This window comes from Podarcis muralis, chromosome 18, assembly GCF_964188315.1.
Source record: "Podarcis muralis chromosome 18, rPodMur119.hap1.1, whole genome shotgun sequence".
Lineage (NCBI taxonomy): Eukaryota > Metazoa > Chordata > Lepidosauria > Squamata > Lacertidae > Podarcis > Podarcis muralis.
Window position 1 is genome coordinate 11,131,605 of NC_135672.1, and position 18,180 is coordinate 11,149,784.

General features: G+C 53.7%; 1 protein-coding gene across 3 annotated transcripts in view; it reads left to right on the forward strand.

Moving 5' to 3' along the window:
• Window positions 1-17,323, forward strand: part of APC2 (APC regulator of Wnt signaling pathway 2) — a 46,985-nt gene extending 29,662 nt beyond the window's left edge. For all 3 annotated transcript variants that reach the window (XM_028713535.2, XM_028713537.2, XM_028713536.2), the window contains exons 8-15: window positions 873-959; window positions 2,164-2,551; window positions 4,394-4,489; window positions 5,202-5,341; window positions 7,066-7,143; window positions 8,274-8,390; window positions 10,383-10,597; window positions 11,654-17,323. In XM_028713535.2, coding sequence (XP_028569368.2) covers window positions 873-959; window positions 2,164-2,551; window positions 4,394-4,489; window positions 5,202-5,341; window positions 7,066-7,143; window positions 8,274-8,390; window positions 10,383-10,597; window positions 11,654-17,183 — 6,651 coding nt within the window. In that variant the 3' untranslated portion in view covers window positions 17,184-17,323. The remainder of the gene's footprint in view (window positions 1-872; window positions 960-2,163; window positions 2,552-4,393; window positions 4,490-5,201; window positions 5,342-7,065; window positions 7,144-8,273; window positions 8,391-10,382; window positions 10,598-11,653) is intronic.
• The last annotated feature ends 857 nt before the right edge of the window (window positions 17,324-18,180 follow it).

Below are 18,180 nucleotides of genomic sequence, written 5' to 3' on the forward strand. Positions count from 1 at the left end.
GGGACCGAGCAACGGGAGCTCACCCCGTCATCGCGGGGATTCGAACCGCCGACCTTCCGATCGGCAAGTCCTAGGCTCTGTGGTTTAACCCACAGCACCACCCGCGTCCCATGCAACTATATAGAACGTCCCAAAGACCAAATATAAAAAAACCTAGACATTTATATTCCACCAAGCATCCATTTCTTTAAATACAGCTTTTACACAAATGTTAGCAATACTAAGCCGCTTCTGGCGAACCAGAGCAGCGCATGGAAACGCCGTTTACCTTCCCGCCGGAGCGGTACCTATTGATCTACTTGAACTTTGACGTGCTTTTGAACTGCTAGGTTGGCAGGAGCAGGGACCGAGCAATGGGAGATCACCTCGTCATCGCGGGGATTCGAACCGCCGACCTTCTGATCGGCACGTCCTAGGTTCTGTGGTTTAACCCACAGCGCCACCCGCGTCCCATTAACCTGTATACAAATGTAAAATTATAATAATAATAATAATTGTATACAGCCCTTCATCCATAGATCTCAAGGCCGTCCAAAACATAAAATTGCAACATAACTGATTGATCAATCGATTGCATTTATTATTATTGATATTCTTTTAAAAATTATATCCTGTCTTCCGGGGAGCTCAAGGTGGCGTATGTGGCTTGCCTTCTCTCTGTTTTGTTTTGGCTCAATACGACAACCCTCTGAGGTAGGCGAGGCTGGTCCAAAAACCACCCAGGATGCTGCATGGCTGAAGTGGGAATTTGAACCCTGGTCTCCTGGAGTCCCAGTCCCTCTGGGGATGTCTCTGCCGGCATGGTGAATCCTGGCAGATTTCGTTTAAGAAAAGAAAAGCTATTATTTTAAATATTTTTCTCTCCCCCCCAGCTCTGCGGGAAACTCTCCGGCCTGGAAGAGGATGGGAGCCTTGAGATTCCAACTCACCCTGACGATGGGAATCAGCAGGGCAACAAAGTAAGTTGGTTTTCCAGGGGTGCCTTGGTTCTCAAACGCCTTGGTTCTCAAACAACTTGGAATCCAAACACGTTTCTTTTTGCTTCCTTATCTCTGTACTGTGTTCTAACACTGTTGTTGCTGTTGTTGAGTCGTTTAGTCATGTCCGACTCTTTGTGACCCCCTGGACCAGAGCACGCCAGGCCCTCCTGTCTTCCACTGCCTCCCGCAGTTTGGTCAAACTCATGCTGGTCTCTTCGAGAACACTGTCCCACCATCTCGTCCTCTGTCGTCCCCTTCTCCTTGTGCCCTCCATCTTTCCCAACAGCAGGGTCTTTTCCAGGGAGATTGAAAAAGCCTCAAAAACGCAAAATAAATAGCAAAACCAAAAGTGCCAAATACAGAGGTACCTTGGTTCTCGAACTTAATCCGTTCTGGAAGTCCGTTTGACTTCCGAAATGTTCGAAAACCAGAACACTTACCTCTGGGTTTTCGGTGTTTGGGAACCAAGGCGTTTGAGAACCAAGGTACCCCTGTATTACTTTGGGAACCATATTCGCACTGATAATTTTTAAAACAATCCCATTTCTTTCTTTAAAAAAATATATATATTGTTTTTTTCCAAAAAAATTAAAACAAACATGTAAACAAACAAACAAACAAAAATCTCAACCGTATTTAAACCAAACTTTGTATCATTGTTAAGTGACTTCCTCGTATCCCCCTGGTTGAATTTCAGTGTATAACATTTTAACGGATTTCCAAAACCTAAATTCTTAAAAAATTAACTTAACCACTTAACATATTTCTTTCCAATTCAGCATTAAACATATTAATTCATCACATTACATCATCATCATCATAATTTATTTATATCCCGCCCTCCCCAGCCAAAGCCGGGCTCAGGGCGGCTAACAACAATAAAATAATACAACATTCTAAAATCATTCATTATAAAATCAATTAAAATCAAATTGATGGCAACCATTGGGCTAGAGTTCTGTGAAGATTGCCAATATCTAAATCCTAAGCCTATCTGGTATTTGCAAGCTTTTCCCATTAATTTAACTTGACATATTGAACTAAATAGTCTTTAAACATTTTTTTCGATTCATTCTCCATCGTCCCCCAATACTCTTTTACCCTTTTACAGCTTTGACATGAGCACCCCCTGGTGGCTACCTTTGATAACTGCACCTGATTCTCCCTTTCCGCCTTTTTGCAGGTGGAGGTGGTATTCTGGCTCCTTTCCATGCTGGCCACCCGGGACAAGGAGGACATGTCCCGCACCCTGCTGGCGATGTCCAGCTCCCAGGAAAGCTGCCTGGCCATGCGGAAGTCCGGCTGCCTGCCTCTCCTTGTCCAGATCCTGCACGACACGGATCGGGAACCGGGAGCCCCCGAGAGCCCCGGAGCCGCCGGGAAGGACTGTCGCATGCGGGCCAACGCCGCCCTGCACAACATCGTCTTCTCGCAGCCCGACGAAGGGCAGGCGAAGAAGGAGATGCGAGTCCTGCACGTTTTGGAGCAGATTCGCTCCTACTCGGAGACCTGCTGGGACTGGCTGAAGGCACACGGGAAGGAAGGAGCAAAGACCCCCGAGAGGGGAGCAGGTAAAACTAGCAGGGTCTTGCAAATCCCCTTCTCGCTCTCTAGGTAAAGGTCGTTTTTACTAAGTCCAGCCAAGGAACACGGCTGGTGCTGTGGGTTAAACCACAGAGCCTAGGACTTGCCGATCAGAAGGTCGGCAGTTCGAATCCCCACGATGGGGTGAGCTCCCGTTGCTCGGTCCCTGCTCCTGCCAACCTAGCAGTTCGAAAGCACGCCAAAGTGCAAGTAGATAAATAGGTACCGCTCCGGCGGGAAGGTAAACGGTGTTTCCGTGCGCTGCTCTGGTTCGCCAGAAGCGGCTTAGTCCTGCTGGCCACATGACCCGGAAGCTGTACGCTGGCTTCCTTGGCCAGTAAAGCGAGATGAGCGCCGCAACCCCAGAGTCGGCCACGACTGGAGCTAATGGTCAGGGGTCCCTTTACCTTTACCTAAGTCCAGCCAAAGGCGACTACTGGGTTGCGGCGCTCATCTCGCTTTCAAGCCGTTTGTCCACAGACAGCTTTCCAGGTCATGCGGCCAGCAGGACTAAACCACTTCTGGCGCATGACGGAAACCAGAGCGCATGGAAATGCCGTCTACCTTCCCGCTGGAGTGGTACCTATTTATCTACTTGTGCCAGTGTGCTTTCAAACTGCTAGGTTGGCAGGAGCTGGAACCGAGCAACGGGAGCTCACTCCGTCACGGACCTTCCGATCGGCAAGCCCAAGAGGCTCAGTGGTTTAGACCACCGCGCCCATCAGAGGACGTCCGCCGTCCCGAACTCTATAGCGCCACCACAGCAGCAGGCCAGAAAGGGTACTGCACAGAGGTTACTTCTGGGGGCCTGAAGTTTCTGTGCAGATTGTCTTTTTGCTCATAAAGAGTTCACCCCAGAGAGCTTCTGCCGGCCTGTGTTGGTGACATTGACTTAGGCGGAGTGGCCATTTCTCTCTGTAGAAAACGGCTTCCTTTTAAGAGCAAGGACTGGAATCTTACTTGATCTGTAGAGAGAACATAGCTTAGGGGGACGCAGGTGGCACTCTGGGTTAAACCACAGAGCCTAGGACTTGCCGATCAGAAGGTCGGCGGTTCGAATCCCCGCAATGACGGGGTAAGCTCCCGTTGCTCGGTCCCTGCTCCTGCCAACCTAGCAGTTCGAAAGCACGCCAGTGCAAGTAGATAAATAGGTACCACTCCAGCGGGAAGGTAAACGGCGTTTCCGTGCGCTGCTCTGGTTCGCCAGAAGCGGCTTAGTCCTGCTGGCCACATGACCCGGAGGCTGTACGCCGGCTCCCTCGGCCAATAAAGCGAGATGAGTGCCGCAACCCCAGAGTCGGTCATGACTGGACCTAATGGTCAGGGGTCCTTTACCTTTAGCTTTAATTTAGGGGGAGCGTGCCTGCTTGGTGTGCAGAAGATTCAGGAGAACATCTTCTGCCCCAAACCCTGGAGTGCCTCTGCCAGTCAGTGCTGAGTGACATGGCCTGATTGCACCATAGGCGATCCCTAGGTTCCTTTGACTGAGTCTCAAGGCAGAGTCCACCGCTGAGTGAGGTTAATTTTTGCAGAGTTGCCCTTCTGAGCTCAACTATCTATAAATATATCTCATATCCGTTTTTTAAAAAATCATTTTTCTTGATTTTCCAATAAAAACAACCAATCAACATATCCACAATTAAAAACAATAAATTAAATTTCTTAAACACGACCAAATGACAGTCCGAATTGTTAATTATTAATTTTTCCGGGCTCCCCATAGTCTGGACCTCTGAAGAATATCTCCAATATCTTCATCTTGCCTCTTCTCGTTGTTTTCATATTTTCCGCATTTCTCAACGCTTTATCATATACGTTTTTCTTGGCAGGGCCCGTCCCTATTGAGCCGCAAATCTGCCAAGCCACATGTGCTATCATGAAGCTCTCCTTCGACGAAGATTATCGCCGAGCTATGAACGAACTGGGTAAGCAGAAATTAAGTTTCTATCATTCTCCTTCCCTCCCACAAAATATGACACCATAGAATCCCTTGTCTGTGACTGTTGTTTTTGTTGCATTCTGAATCCTATTGTTCTAGGACCAATCAGACTGCTGCATTCTGGATCCTATTGTTTTAGGACCAATCAGACTGCTGCATTCTGGATCCTATTGTTCTAGGACCAATCAGACTGCCGCATTCTGGATCCTATTGTTCTAGGACCAATCAGACTGCTGCATTCTGGATCCTATTGTTCTAGGACCAATCAGACTGCTGCATTCTGGATCCTATTGTTCTAGGACCAATCAGACTGCTGCATTGTGAATCCTATTGTTCTAGGACCAATCAGACTGCTGCATTCTGGATCCTATTGTTCTAGGACCAATCAGACTGCTGCATTCTGAATCCTATTGTTCTAGGACCAATCAGACTGCTGCATTCTGGATCCTACTGTTGTAGGACCAATCAGGCTGCTGCATTCTGGATCCTATTGTTCTAGGACCAATCAGACTGCTGCATTTTGGATCCTATTGTTCTAGGACCAATCAGACTGCTGCCTTTTGGATCCTATTCAACTCAGTACATAACAATTACAAAATGGAAAACAAATAAAAATGACATTAAAAGAGAGAGAAAGAGATGCACTTTAATACGTCTGGGGTAAAAAACAGAAGCCTCTCTTTTCTTCTTCTTCCTAGGCGGTCTGCAGGCTGTTGCCGAACTCCTCCAAGTAGACTACGAGATGCACCAAATGACCAGCGACCCCCTGAATCTGGCCCTGCGGCGTTACACCGGCATGGCTCTGACGAACCTCACGTTTGGGGACGTTGTCAACAAGGTACTGTGCGGGGTGGGAATGGACTTGGGCGGATAAGAAAGCCGAGGGTTCTCCGTTTGCAGAGATTTCGGCATCGCTCGGCCCACGGAATCCCAAAGCGTGGAAACTTTTGAGGCTCGAAAGAACTCAAAGAAAGCGCTGTATTTTTCGCTCTATAAGACGCACCAGACCGCAAGACGCACCTAGTTTTTGGAGGAGGAAAACAAGAAAAAAAATATTCTGAATCTCAGAAGCCAGAACAGCAAGAGGGATCGCTGCGCAGCGAAAGCAGCAATCCCTCTTGCTGTTCTGGGATAGCTGCGCAGCCTGCATTCGCTCCATAAGACGCACACACATTTCCCCTTACTTTTTAGGAGGGGAAAAGTGAGTCTTCTAGAGCAAAAAATACGGAAACATGCGGGGGAAAGTCCAGGCGCCTGCAATCGGTTCAGGGGAAAGGCTGAGTGCGAGCGGAGCATCTATAGGGGTTCCGTGGGGCAGCACCGGAAATGTAGGTCCCTATCGGACTTTGAAAAGCTGCCATCATAATAATGTCTTCTTCTGCCTGGACCTCACCAGCCACTCTGGGTGGCTCCCAAAAGAATATTAAAAACACAATAAAATGTCAAACATGAAAACCTTCCCTAAACAGGGCGGCCTTCAGATGTCTTCTAAAAGTCAGATAGTTGTTGATTTCCTTGATGTCTGACGGGCGTTCCACAGGGAGGGTGCCACCACCGAGAAGGCCCTCTGCCTGGTTCCCTGTAACTTGGCTTCTCGCAGGGAGGGAACTGCCAGAAGGCCCTCGGGAGCTGGAGCTCAGTGTCCGGGCAGAACGATGCGGGTGGAGATGCTCCTTCAGGGATACTGGGCCATTTAGGGCTTTCAAGGTCAGCACCAACACCTTGAATTGTGCTCGGAAACGTCCTGGGAGCCAATGCAGATCTCTCAGGACCGGTGTTATGTGGTCTCAGCGGCTGCCCCCAGTCACCAGTCTGGCTGCCTCATTCTGGATTAGTTGTAGTTTCCAGGTCACCTTCAAAGGTGGCCCCATGTAGAGCGCATGGCAGTAGTCCAAGCGGGAGATAACCAGAGCATGCACCACTCTGGACAGACAATCTGTGGGAAGGGAGGGTCTCATCCTGCGTACCGGATGGAGCTGGGAGACAGCTGCCCTGGAAAACAGAATGGACCTGCACCTCCATGGACAGCTGTGGGTCCAGAATGACTGAGAGTCCCATATGGTCTCGGCGGCTGCTCCCAGTCACCAGTCTAGCTGCCGCATTGTGGATTAGTTGTAGTTTCCGGGTCACCTTCAAAGGTAGCCCCACGGAGAGCGCATGGCAGTAGTCCAAGCGGGAGATAACCAGAGCATGCACCACTCTGGCCAGACAGTCTGTGGGCAGGGAGGGTCTCATCCTGCATACCAGATTAACCGTCACTGTTTTGAATTTATGATTTTCTGCAGCCGGTCCAGCAAGCCACTGAACATTGCTTTCTTATATGTGGGGTAGGGGAGCACTGGGGATGAGTTTGTGGAAGCAAAGGGGAGCACCCCAAAAAATGCTGGGGAGACACCAGTCCAGTGTTTATCAGCGCATTGCGCTTTGGAGGCGAAATGCAGAAATGAGGAGCATTTGAAGGCAAAGGGGTGAGCTGGTTTTGATGGGAGACCACAGCAGTTTCTCAGATGATGTCCCTTCTCCCCACCTCTCCTCCCTCGTTTCTCATTTCCCCCCACCCAGGCGACGTTGTGCTCCCGCCAGAGATGTATGCAGGCCATTGTGGCACAGTTGGCATCTGAAAGCGAAGAGCTCCACCAGGTAAGGATAGCTCAAAGGCGGGTGGGTGTGTGTGAACTGCGTCTGCCCACAGCAAACTTCCCGAGCCGACTTCCACACAGTTCTGTGCAGACTTCCACAGCAGACTTCCACACGCTTCCACAAAAGACTTCCACACGTCCTCAGACTTCGGAAGAAGACTTCCACACTTCCGTAGACTTCCACATACTTCCACACACTTTGGCAGAAGACTTCCACATACTTCCACACACTTTGGCAGAAGACTTCCACACTTCCACAGACTTTGACACTTCTGCAGCAGACTTCCACACACTTCCACAAGAGACTTCCACACTTCCTCAGACTTCGGAAGAAGACTTCCACACTTCTGCAGCAGACTTCCACACACTTCCACAAAAGACTTCCACACTTCCTCAGACTTTGGAAGAAGACTTCCACACTTCCACAGCAGACTTCCACACACTTCCTCACCAACCTGGCACCCCTCTCCAGATGTGTTGGGCCGATGTGCAGGGTTGTCACAATGAGGAATGAGTGTATCCATCCATTTCACTTCCTCTCCATTTTTGTCCCCTCTCCCCTCTACTCATCTTCAGTTAAGTTCTCCACATTCCCACATTGGTTTGTAAAAATTACAAAAAAAATGGGGGGGGGGGACACAGACATCTGTGGACATTTGTAGACATTTTAGCATGTATTTCCCCCGATTTATATTATTTATTTATCGCACAAGATTTCTATGTCGCCCAGATGCAAAGGCAAAACGACGACACAAAGAATAAAGCGGTGAAATTATCAGCAAAAAAAGCCAACTGAAAACCACCACTGAAAACCTTTTTTTAAATTAAAAAAAAATGGTAACCTAAAAACCAGATTAAAACACATTCTATACACCTGGATAGGCTTCTCCGAACGGAGATGTTTTTAGCAGGCGCCGAAAAGAGCGCAAGGAAGCTGGTGTCCATTGGCAGGGAGTTCCAAAGTTTAGTCCTGGATCAGCAAATTCCTCTGAGTTTAGCCAAGTCACACGCGCACACCGCAGCCTTCTAAAGCCGCTGGCTACCGTCATTTGAACTCAGTGCCCTTCTGAGATCAGTAATCGGCTGCCCTCCTCTCCCCTCCGCTCCTCTTCTTCTTCTTCCTTCTCTCAGGTGGTCTCTAGCATCCTCCGCAACCTCTCCTGGCGGGCCGACATGAATAGCAAGAAGGTGTTGAGGGAAGTCGGCAGTGTCACGGGTCTGATGCAGTGCGCCCTGCGAGCCAACAAGGTAAGCCGGGAAGCGGCTAATAATAATTATTATTTATACCCCGCCCATCTGGCTGGGTTTCCCCAGGCACTCTGGGCAGCTTCCAACAGGATATTAAAAACACAATAAAAGATCACACATTAAAAGCTTCCCCAAACAGGGCTGCCTTCAGATGTCTTCTATAAGTCAGATAGTTGTTTATTTCCTTGACATCTGATGGGAGGGTGTTTCACAGAGAGGGTGCCACCACCGAGAAGGCCCTCTGCCTGGTTCCCTGTAACCTCGCTTCTCGCAGGGAGGGAACCGCCAGAAGGCCCTTGGAGCTGGACCCCGGTGTCCGGGGCGGAGACACTCCTTCAGGGATACTGGGCCATTTAGGGCTTTCAAGATCAGCACCAACACTTTGAATTGTGCTCAGAAATGTCCTGGGAGCCAATGTAGGTCTTTCAGGACCGGGGTTATGTGATCTCAGGGGTCTGTTGTCTGTCAATGGTGGAATCTCATTGGGGCAAATGCGGCAATGGCCTTCCACTCTCTCGGAGAACCTGCAGCCAATCGGAAGCCGTGGCTTGGTTTCCGAACGTTTTGGAAGATGAACGGACTTCCAGAACGGATTCCGTCCGACTTCCGAGGTTACCAGTCCGAAGGCCTCAGGGCGGTTCACAGCTCCCAGGATCCTCTGGGAGAGAAGCCCACAGTTGATTTAAAGCAGTCTCATAGTGCTCTAAGGGACATGGGTGGCACTGTGGGTTAAACCACAGAGCCTAGGACTTGACGATCAGAAGGTCGGCTGTTCGAATCCCCGCAATGACGGGGTGAGCTCCCGTTGCTCAGTCCCTGCTCCTACCCACCTAGCAGTTCGAGAGCACGTCAAAGTGCAAGTAGATCAATAGGTACCGCTCTGGCGGGAAGGTAAACGGCGTTTCCGTGTGCTGCTCTGGTTCGCCAGAAGCGGCTTAGTCCTGCTGGCCACATGACCCGGAAGCTGAACGCCGGCTCCCTCGGCCAATAAAGCGAGATGAGCGCCGCAACCCCAGAGTCGGCCATGACTAGACTAATGGTGAGGGGTCCCTTTACCTTTACCGTAGTGCTCCAAACGCCTGGGGCAAACACATAACAGGAAGGATTCGAAACCTGCGGGATCAGAGATTCTTAGGAGACTGGAGTAAACATTTGAACTATCTAAAAAGCAGTTGTAATAAACAGATTACGTTAGTAGGACTGCAAGAAGTTCTGTAAGGAGGATTATGTGAAATATCACAAGGAAGATTAGGAAGAGAATTATTAGTTAATGATAATTAAAGTACAGTGGTACCTCTGGTTGCGAACGGGATCCGTTCCGGAGCCCCGTTCGCAAAACGAGCAGAACGCAACCCAGGTCTGCGCTGGTTGTGATTTGCCGCTTCTGCGCATGCGCGTGACGTAATTTTGAGCGTCTGCTCATGCGTGAGCGGCGAAACCCGGAAGTAACCCTTTCCGTCACTTCCGGGTTGCCGCGGGACGTACCCTCAAAGAACGTAACCTGAACCGAACGTAACAAGACTAATAGAGAAATTAAGCAAGTGATAAAGAATGGAAAATCTTCAGCGGTTGTTGACGGAAGTCCAAAATATTGCATAAGATAAGAATTTATGTTAAATGATTGTTGGAAATGACATGTTAAAAAAATCAGTAAAAATGTGTAAAATAAGAAAAGAATTAAAAGGCACAAAATAATAATAATACAGTGGTACCTCGGGTTAAGTACTTAATTCGTTCCGGAGGTCCGTACTTAACCTGAAACTGTTCTTAACCTGAAGCACCACTTTAGCTAATGGGGCCTCCTGCTCTTGCCGCACGATTTCTGTTCTCATCCTTAAGTTCTTAACCTGAAGCACTGTTTCTGGGTTAGCGGAGCCTGTAACCTGATGCGTATGTAACCTGAAGCGTATGTAACCCGAGGTACCACTGTAATAAGAATGCCAGGGGCGAACACGGCCTCATTGCCTCTGTCTCTCTGCTGTTCTGTGCTAGGAATCGACCCTAAAAAGCATTCTCAGTGCTCTGTGGAATCTTTCGGCTCACAGTACGGAGAACAAAGCCGCCATCTGTCTGGTGGATGGGGCCCTGGGTTTCCTGGTCAGCACCCTCACCTATAAATGCCAAAGCAACTCACTGGCCATCATTGAGAGCGGAGGAGGAATCCTGAGGAATGTCTCCAGCCTCGTCGCCACCAAGGAAGATTACAGGTCAGAGACTCTCTCCCTCTGTTTCTCGGCCGCCACTGGGCGCATCTCCCTCCCTCCGTTCGACTTCCGAAACGTTCGAAAACCAAGGCGCAGCTTCTGATTGGTGCAGGCGCCCCGGAAACAATAGCCGACGGGCCGCATCGGATGTTCGGCTTCTCCGAAAAACGTTCAAAAACCGGAACACTCACTTCCAGGTTTGGGACACAAGGTGTTTGAGTACAGTGGTACCTTGGTTCTCAAACGCTGAAAACCTTGGAAGTAAGTGTTCCGGGTTTTGGACATTTTTCGGAAGCCGAATGTCCGATGCAACTGTCGGCTGTTGTTTCCGGGGCGCCTTCACCAGTCAGAAGCTGTGCTTCTGTGCAGCTAAGAAAAAAGTTTGATTTTAATTTTTATCATCTACAATGCTGTCTTGTTTATTTTGAAGTACAGTACATTGTACAGTGGGTGGCACTGTGGGTTAAATCACAGAGCCTAGGGCTTGCCGATCAGAAGGTCAGCGGTTCGAATCCCCATGACGGGGTGAGCTCCCGTTGCTCGGTCCCTCCTCCTGCCAACCTAGCAGTTCGAAAGCACATCCAAGTGCAAGTAGATAAATAGGTACCGCTCCGGCGGGAAGGTAAACGGCGTTTCCGTGCGCTGCTCTGGTTCGCCAGAAGCAGCTTAGTCCTGCTGGCCACATGACCCGGAAGCTGTACACCGGCTCCCTCGGCCAGTAAAGCGAGATGAGCGCCACAACCCCAGAGTCGGCCACGACTGGACCTAATGGTCAGGGGTCATTTACCTTTACCTTGTTTGTCGCTTTCATTTTATGGATCAACGGTCTGATTAGAGAGCAAAACTCATGTTGAATTGCTGTTTTAGGGGTTGTTTTTACAAGTCCGGAACGGATTAATCCGTTTTGCATTGCTTTCTATGGGAGAGCGCGCCTTGGTTTTGGAACGCTTTGGTTTTGGAACGGATTAAGTTTGAGAACCAAGGCACCACTGTTCAGCGAAATGCAGGTCCATGCCACTGTGTTGTTTTTAATTTATTCCCCACCCGACTGTCTTCCAGGCAAGTCCTGAGAGACCACAGCTGCCTGCAGACCCTCTTGCAGCACCTCAAGTCACACAGCCTGACCATCGTCAGCAACGCCTGCGGCACTCTCTGGAACCTCTCGGCCCGCAGCCCCAAAGACCAGGAGCTCCTGTGGGACCTGGGCGCCGTCAGCATGCTGCGAAACCTCGTGCACTCCAAGCACAAGATGATTGCCATGGGGAGCGCGGCCGCCTTGCGGAACCTCCTGGCCAACCGCCCCCTGAAATACAAAGACGCCCTGGTCATCTCGCCGGGGTCCTGTATGCCCTCGCTTTATATGAGGAAGCAGAAGGCGCTAGAGGCCGAACTGGACACAAAACACCTGGCCGAAGCCTTTGACAGCTTGGAGAAGCAGACCTTGAAGACACAGAGTGCCAAAAAGCCCATAAGGCACATGGAGAGTTTGGTGAAAGACTACGCCTCCGATTCGGGGTGCTTTGACGACGACGAGGGCCCCAACGCCTCCGAAACGGGGAACGCCTCTGTCCTCTCCATGTTCCTGAACTCCTCCTTCCTCCAAGGGCAGGCGTTGCCGCGAGCCGGCGCTCCACGGAGGTGCCCCGAGCCCGAAAAGGATGGGAGCCGTCCGGCGGAAGCCGCCCAGGTGGCCCCTCCGCTGCTCCGCCCGGACGAGGACGTCTCCGTGGCGGCCGAGAAGCTGGCCAACAAAATCTCCACCGCCGTGGCCAAGATCGACAAGCTGGTGGAGGACATCTCCGTCCTGCACACGTCGTCGGACGACAGCTTCAGCCTCAGCTCTGAGGACCACGGCTTGGATTGGCAGCTGGGGCTGGAGGAGGTGCACGAGGCCCGTGCGCAGTCGTGCTCGCCGTGCCGGCTGTCGGACGCCAGCGGCTTTGCCAAGCGGGAAGGCCTGTGCCGCGCCCACACCCTCCTGCGGCTGAAAACGGCCTACACCAGCCTCTCCAACGACAGCCTCAACAGCGGGAGCACCAGCGACGGTTACTGCACCAAGGAGCACATGAAACCATGCACCGGAACGACCTTCTTGGATTTTAAAGACGAGTTGCATCGCTACCAGAAGCGGCCTAGCCGCCTGGACCTCAAGAACATCTTGAGCAACAGGCCAGAGAAGGCAGAGGTGCCAGGAAAGAAACATCACGAGACAGGAGAGGCGGCAGAAAAGCCGGAAAACCTTGGAAAGCTCCCGAAATCTGACGCTGTGGTTGCCGAGAAGGAGCCAGAACCCCAGACGAAAGTTCCGAGCAATGAGCTAAACGCAGACCCCAAAGTCCAGACGATTAAGCTCTCGCCGTCCTACCAACATGTCCCCCTGGTGGAGAGCATTGGGGATGGTAGCTCAGCGCCCGAAACGGCTGGGCCGCAGGGAGCCGGTCCCTTCTACCCCAGCTTGTCGCTGAAGTCGATCGAAAACCTGAGCAAGATCCCTGAGAGGCTGCTCGCTCGGCCCCCGGCCCCCGCGGCGCAAGAGCAGCTACAGAAGTACTCGGTGGAAGACACGCCGATCTGCTTCTCTCGTTGCAGCTCGCTGTCTTCGCTTTCCTCGGCCGACAACGTCCTGGACGGGCAGAGCCACAGCGAGAACGAGACGGACAGCAACTCCTCGCTGGAGATCATCGAGGTGGAAGAGGTGGCCGAAATGGAGGAGGCGCGGAAGGGAGGGCAAGCGGAGCCTGCCCCGGCCGCCTCGCAGCCCATCGCCATCCCTTTTCCCAAGAAGGAGAAGGTCTTCCTCCGCGGAGCTTCGCCCTACCGGCCGGAGGACTTGACGCCGTCCAGCTCTTCAGAGAACTACATACAGGAGACGCCATTGGTGATGAGCCGCTGTAGCTCGGTCAGTTCACTGGGCAGCTTCGAGAGCCCGTCCATCGCCAGTTCCATCCAAAGCGAGCCTTGCAGTGAGATGATCAGCGGCACCATCAGTCCCAGCGAGCTGCCCGATAGTCCTGGACAGACCATGCCCCCCAGCCGCAGCAAAACACCCCTGTTCGAGCTCAGCGGTCAGCCAGAGAAGGAGGCGAGCCAGTTCAACATCCAGTGGGAGAACAACGTCAAGAAGTTCATGGAGATCACGGACTTCAAGGAGCGGTTCCAGGTGCCCCAAGACCTCGACTCCATGGTCTACTTCACGGTGGAGAAGCCCAACGAGAACTTCTCCTGCGCCTCCAGCTTGAGCGCTCTTCCTCTCCACGAACACTATGTCCAGAAGGACGTGGAGTTGAAGTTGATGCCCCCTTTCCCTGATAGGAGCAGCGGCCTGGGCTTTGCGGCACACGAGGAAGAGAGGGCCGCCGAGAGCCAGAGGAAGCCAGAACGCCTTGAGCTGACCTCTGACGAAGACATCGAGATCTTGAAGGAGTGCATCAATTCAGCCATGCCGTCCCGGTTCCGGAAAGTGCGGACGTCTCTCGTCTCCGGGTTTCCGGGCCAGGTTCTGAACCCCCAAACCAAGAAGCCAGTGCACGTCCCAGTTTATATGCTGGTCCCTGCCAGTTCTCACCTTGGTCTCCCCAAGCACAGGCGTACGGCAGCAGCCACGAGGCCCAGGAAAGACTACGTCGGCGATGAGGATTCCTTCACTGACTCGGCTGAAGGGACTCCGGTCAACTTCTCCAGCGCGGCTTCCCTAAGCGACGAGACGCTCCAGTACCCGACGAAGGAGGAGGCGGACTTGAGGCGGTGCTCCGGGAAGAGGAGGGATGCTCTGGGCCCACGTGGTTTAGGCCTCAAGATGGAGGCGGCCCAGGGTGAGGCGGGAGGCTTCCGGGCCGGAAGGATAACCTCCAGCCATTCCACGCCAACCCGGGTGGCGTCCACGTACAAGCACAACACAGGTTCAAGCCACACCAGCCCGCTCCGCACAGGCCGGGCCCAGTCGGCCGAGTCCAAGCGAGGACACGTCCCCCTCAGAAACCTGGAGTTGACGCTCATGAGGCAGGGCAGCCTGAGGGCCAGCTCGGAAGGCAGCCGTTCCAGGAAAGACGCCCCTCAGGAGAACGGCAGCAGCGACATGGTCTTCCAGTCGCTCTGCCACACCACGCCGACTGAAGAGGCGGTCTATTGCTTCTACGAGAACGACTCAGACGACTTGGCGGAACTCGGGGTGAGACGTTCACCCAGGAGGAAGGCCGGCGCACCTGGCAAAGTCCAAAGAAAGGAAGCTTGGGTCAAGAAAGAAGCCGAGTTTGCTTCCAGGCAGCCGCCGCCGAAAACCAAGATGGCTGCCAAGCTGCGCAGCAACCTCATTGCGGACGAGACACCCCCATGCTATTCCCTCAGCTCCTCTCTGAGTTCGCTGAGTGACGTGGAGCTGTGCCACGCAGATGGGAGGGGGCAGCTGTACGGCCGAGCCAAGCTGGCCTTGAGCCGGCGGCAGGAGATGCGGGCAGCGCTGTCCAAGAGGAGGGGCAGCTCGGGGAGCTCCCTCAGCTGCGACTCGGACGACAACCTGCTACCCAAGGGGGTCGGGTCGGCCGCGGCCAAGAGGAGGAGGAACTCAGGGAAAAGGAAGCAGGGCGAGAAGGGGAGGAAGCCCCATGAGCGGAAGCCAGAGGCCATGCCGGACGAAGCCGCCTTCGAAAGAGGCTCAGACCTGGACAGTGTCGACTGGAAGGCAATCCAGGAAGGAGCTAACTCCATTGTCACCTGGCTGCACCAGGCGGCCTCCTCCTTTGCCCATGACCAGTCCTCGGAATCGGACTCCATTCTCTCTTTCATGTCCGGCCTGTCGTCGGGATCCACGCTGCAGCTGTCTCTGGAGAGGAAGGAGAAGAAGACAGGCAGGAAGGTCCCCGGCCGTCACGTGGAGAAGAAAGACCTTCCGAGGGCGTTCCAGGACGGCAAGAAGGTCGCCACAGGAGGTCCCAGGGCCCAGAACAGTCGGGCGGAGAAGAACGTTCAGCAGAAGCCGCTCACCAACTTGCCGGTGGTCTTCCGAGGCCGGACAGTGATTTACATGCCAAATGTGGCAAAGGACTCGCCGGCACAGAGCCCCAGAGCCGCCCCAAAGAAGGCCGGACCCCCAGCGAAGCAGGAAGCACCTGTGAAGAACCTCAGCCTGAACCAGCAGAGGTCTCGGAGCCTCCACAGGCCGGGGAAGATCTCGGAGATGGTGGACCTCACCTTGCCGAAACGCAGCGCAACTCCGCCGGCCCGGATGACGAAGGCCCCTTCCTCGGGGTCGTCCCGGACGTCCACGCCGTCTCAGCCCAACCAGAAGAAGCTGACGTCCCCTTCGCAGCCGCCCGGCCGACAGATACCGACTCGGGAAGCTGGGAAGGCAAACGGGAACGCCACATCTCCCGGCCAGAACCCCAAGCCGGTGCAGAAGTCTCCCGTCCCCAAACAACACAAGACCCAGAAGTCTCCCGTCCGTATCCCCTTCATGCAGAAGCCGGTGAAGAAAACGCTGCCGGCCAGGAGTGCCATGCCTACTTTGGAGGAGCAGGTGGGGAGAGGCAGAGGGACAAGGCCCCAAACCGGCGGGAAGCCCGCCCTGCAAAGCAGCCACCTCAATCTGGTCCGCATGTCCTCAGCGAGGTCCGCCGCCAGCGAGTCGGACCGCTCCGGCTTCCTGAGGCAACTGACGTTCATCAAGGAGTCGTCCGGCCTGCTCATGAGGCACCGGGCCGAGCTTTCGTCGCCGCAGCCGAACTCGACGCTCTCCCCGGCCGCTTCACCTCGGAGGGGCCGCCCCGGCCTGCCGCCCGTCTTCCTCTGCTCCTCCCGGTGCAACGAGCTCAAGGCGGACAAGTCCGGGGGGCTGATGCAGCGGCCCGTCGTCTCACGGGGGCCTCTGTCGAGCCACGGGGTCTCGGCGGACATGAGGCCTCCCAGGCGGACCAGCTCAGAAAGCCCCTGCAGGCTCCCGGTCAAAACGGGCAACGGCCCGCCGGAGCCGTTCAAACGGTACTCGTCGTCACCTCAGATCAACGTCGTCAAGAGGACGGGCAGCCCGGCCGCTCCCGGTTGCCAAGAGCCCACGAAGAAGAAGAACGACGAGGGGCCCAAACTCCCCGTGGTGCCTCCTCTTGGACCGCCGGAAAAGCAGGCCGAAGAGGCACAACAGGCGATGCTCAGGGGGACGTGGAAGCGCATCCGAGACGAGGACATTCCCCACATCCTGAAGACCACCCTCCCTCCCACGGCCCTGCCACTGGTCAGCACCTTGGAGGAGGAAGAGGCCCCTCAGGCCCTGCGGAAGACCAGCGACGCCGTCGTGCAGACGGAAGACTTCTCCGCCGCCAAAACCAACTCCAGCACCTCTCCGACGATGGAGAACAAGGCTGCGCTCCTCGCGTTCTCAGAAGCAGGAGACGCAGGCGGTTCCACTCCAGGCAAGGCCCCCGCAGCGGTGCCCATCTCCTTCACGCACGAAGCGCCCGTCAGCTCCCTTGGGAACTTCCCCCCAAGCAGGCACAGCTCCCCGAGCCGGGCTGCCCGGGTGAGCCCTTTCAACTACACGCCCAGCCCCATGGCGGAGCCCGCGGACAACGAGAAACAGATCCAAAAAGTGCAGGTCTGAGCAGACATCGGGGGCGGCCGTCGCACCTCTGTACGAACACAGAAGCTTGTCTCCGTTTGCTTATCTTTCGTTCGTTTTCTTTTCTATTAAAAAAAAGGAAGACTTTGTCACCGCCTGCTAACTCCCCGCCTTGTTTCTTAGCAAAGCGAGGAGGAATCGGGGAGCTTTTGATTCCATATTGACACAGGACTGGGGGAGTCGTTTCTTGGGCCGATCGCTGGGGAGAGATTCCTTTCATGCCCACTGAATCCCTCCTCCCTTTCGAAACGGCTTCTCGGACTTCTTACCAAGAGATGCCCACCTCATGCTTCGGGGTCAACGTGGCTGTCGGTGGTGGTGCTACGAGGTGGATCGGGGCCCAGCCACCCAATCTGTGGGGATGAGGGCAAGCGATTCTCCCCCACCATTGGGGGGAAAAAACTTCGCCCCGTTGAGAATTAAATATGGTGTTCTCCTGCAGGAAAACACCCTTCCTGCTTGGATTATGAGACAGGGGTCATCTCTCGGAAGAATACCTCACCGTTCCATCACGAGCACCCCTTGCCGAATTCGTATCCCCGGCCTTGTACAGACACGCTCCGTTTTGAACACTTCCGATCGCCCTTCGCAAGCGACGTGGTCAAGAGGCGCTTCTGGCTTGGCTTACACAGAAGACTCCTTTCGCCGGCAACTTTTTTTGGGGTGGACGGATAACATCGCCAGACGGATTAGTCCTTCTTTGCCCGTTCCACGGTTCCACCAAGCCACCTTGGGGGCGGTGTGTCCCCTGCTCTCCTCTGCTTCCCTGGAAACCACAAACTTTAACAATCAGATGGGAGGCATATAAATAATAAAATTATTATTATTATTATTGGCCAGGGATGTTGCCAGGACCACATCTCCCATCATCCCTGATAGCCGGGGCGGCAGGGGCGATGGGAGCTGGGCTCCAGCGACGTCTGCCGAATCACAGACCTTGTAGCATTGGAAAGGGACCCGAAGAGTCATCTAGACTAAC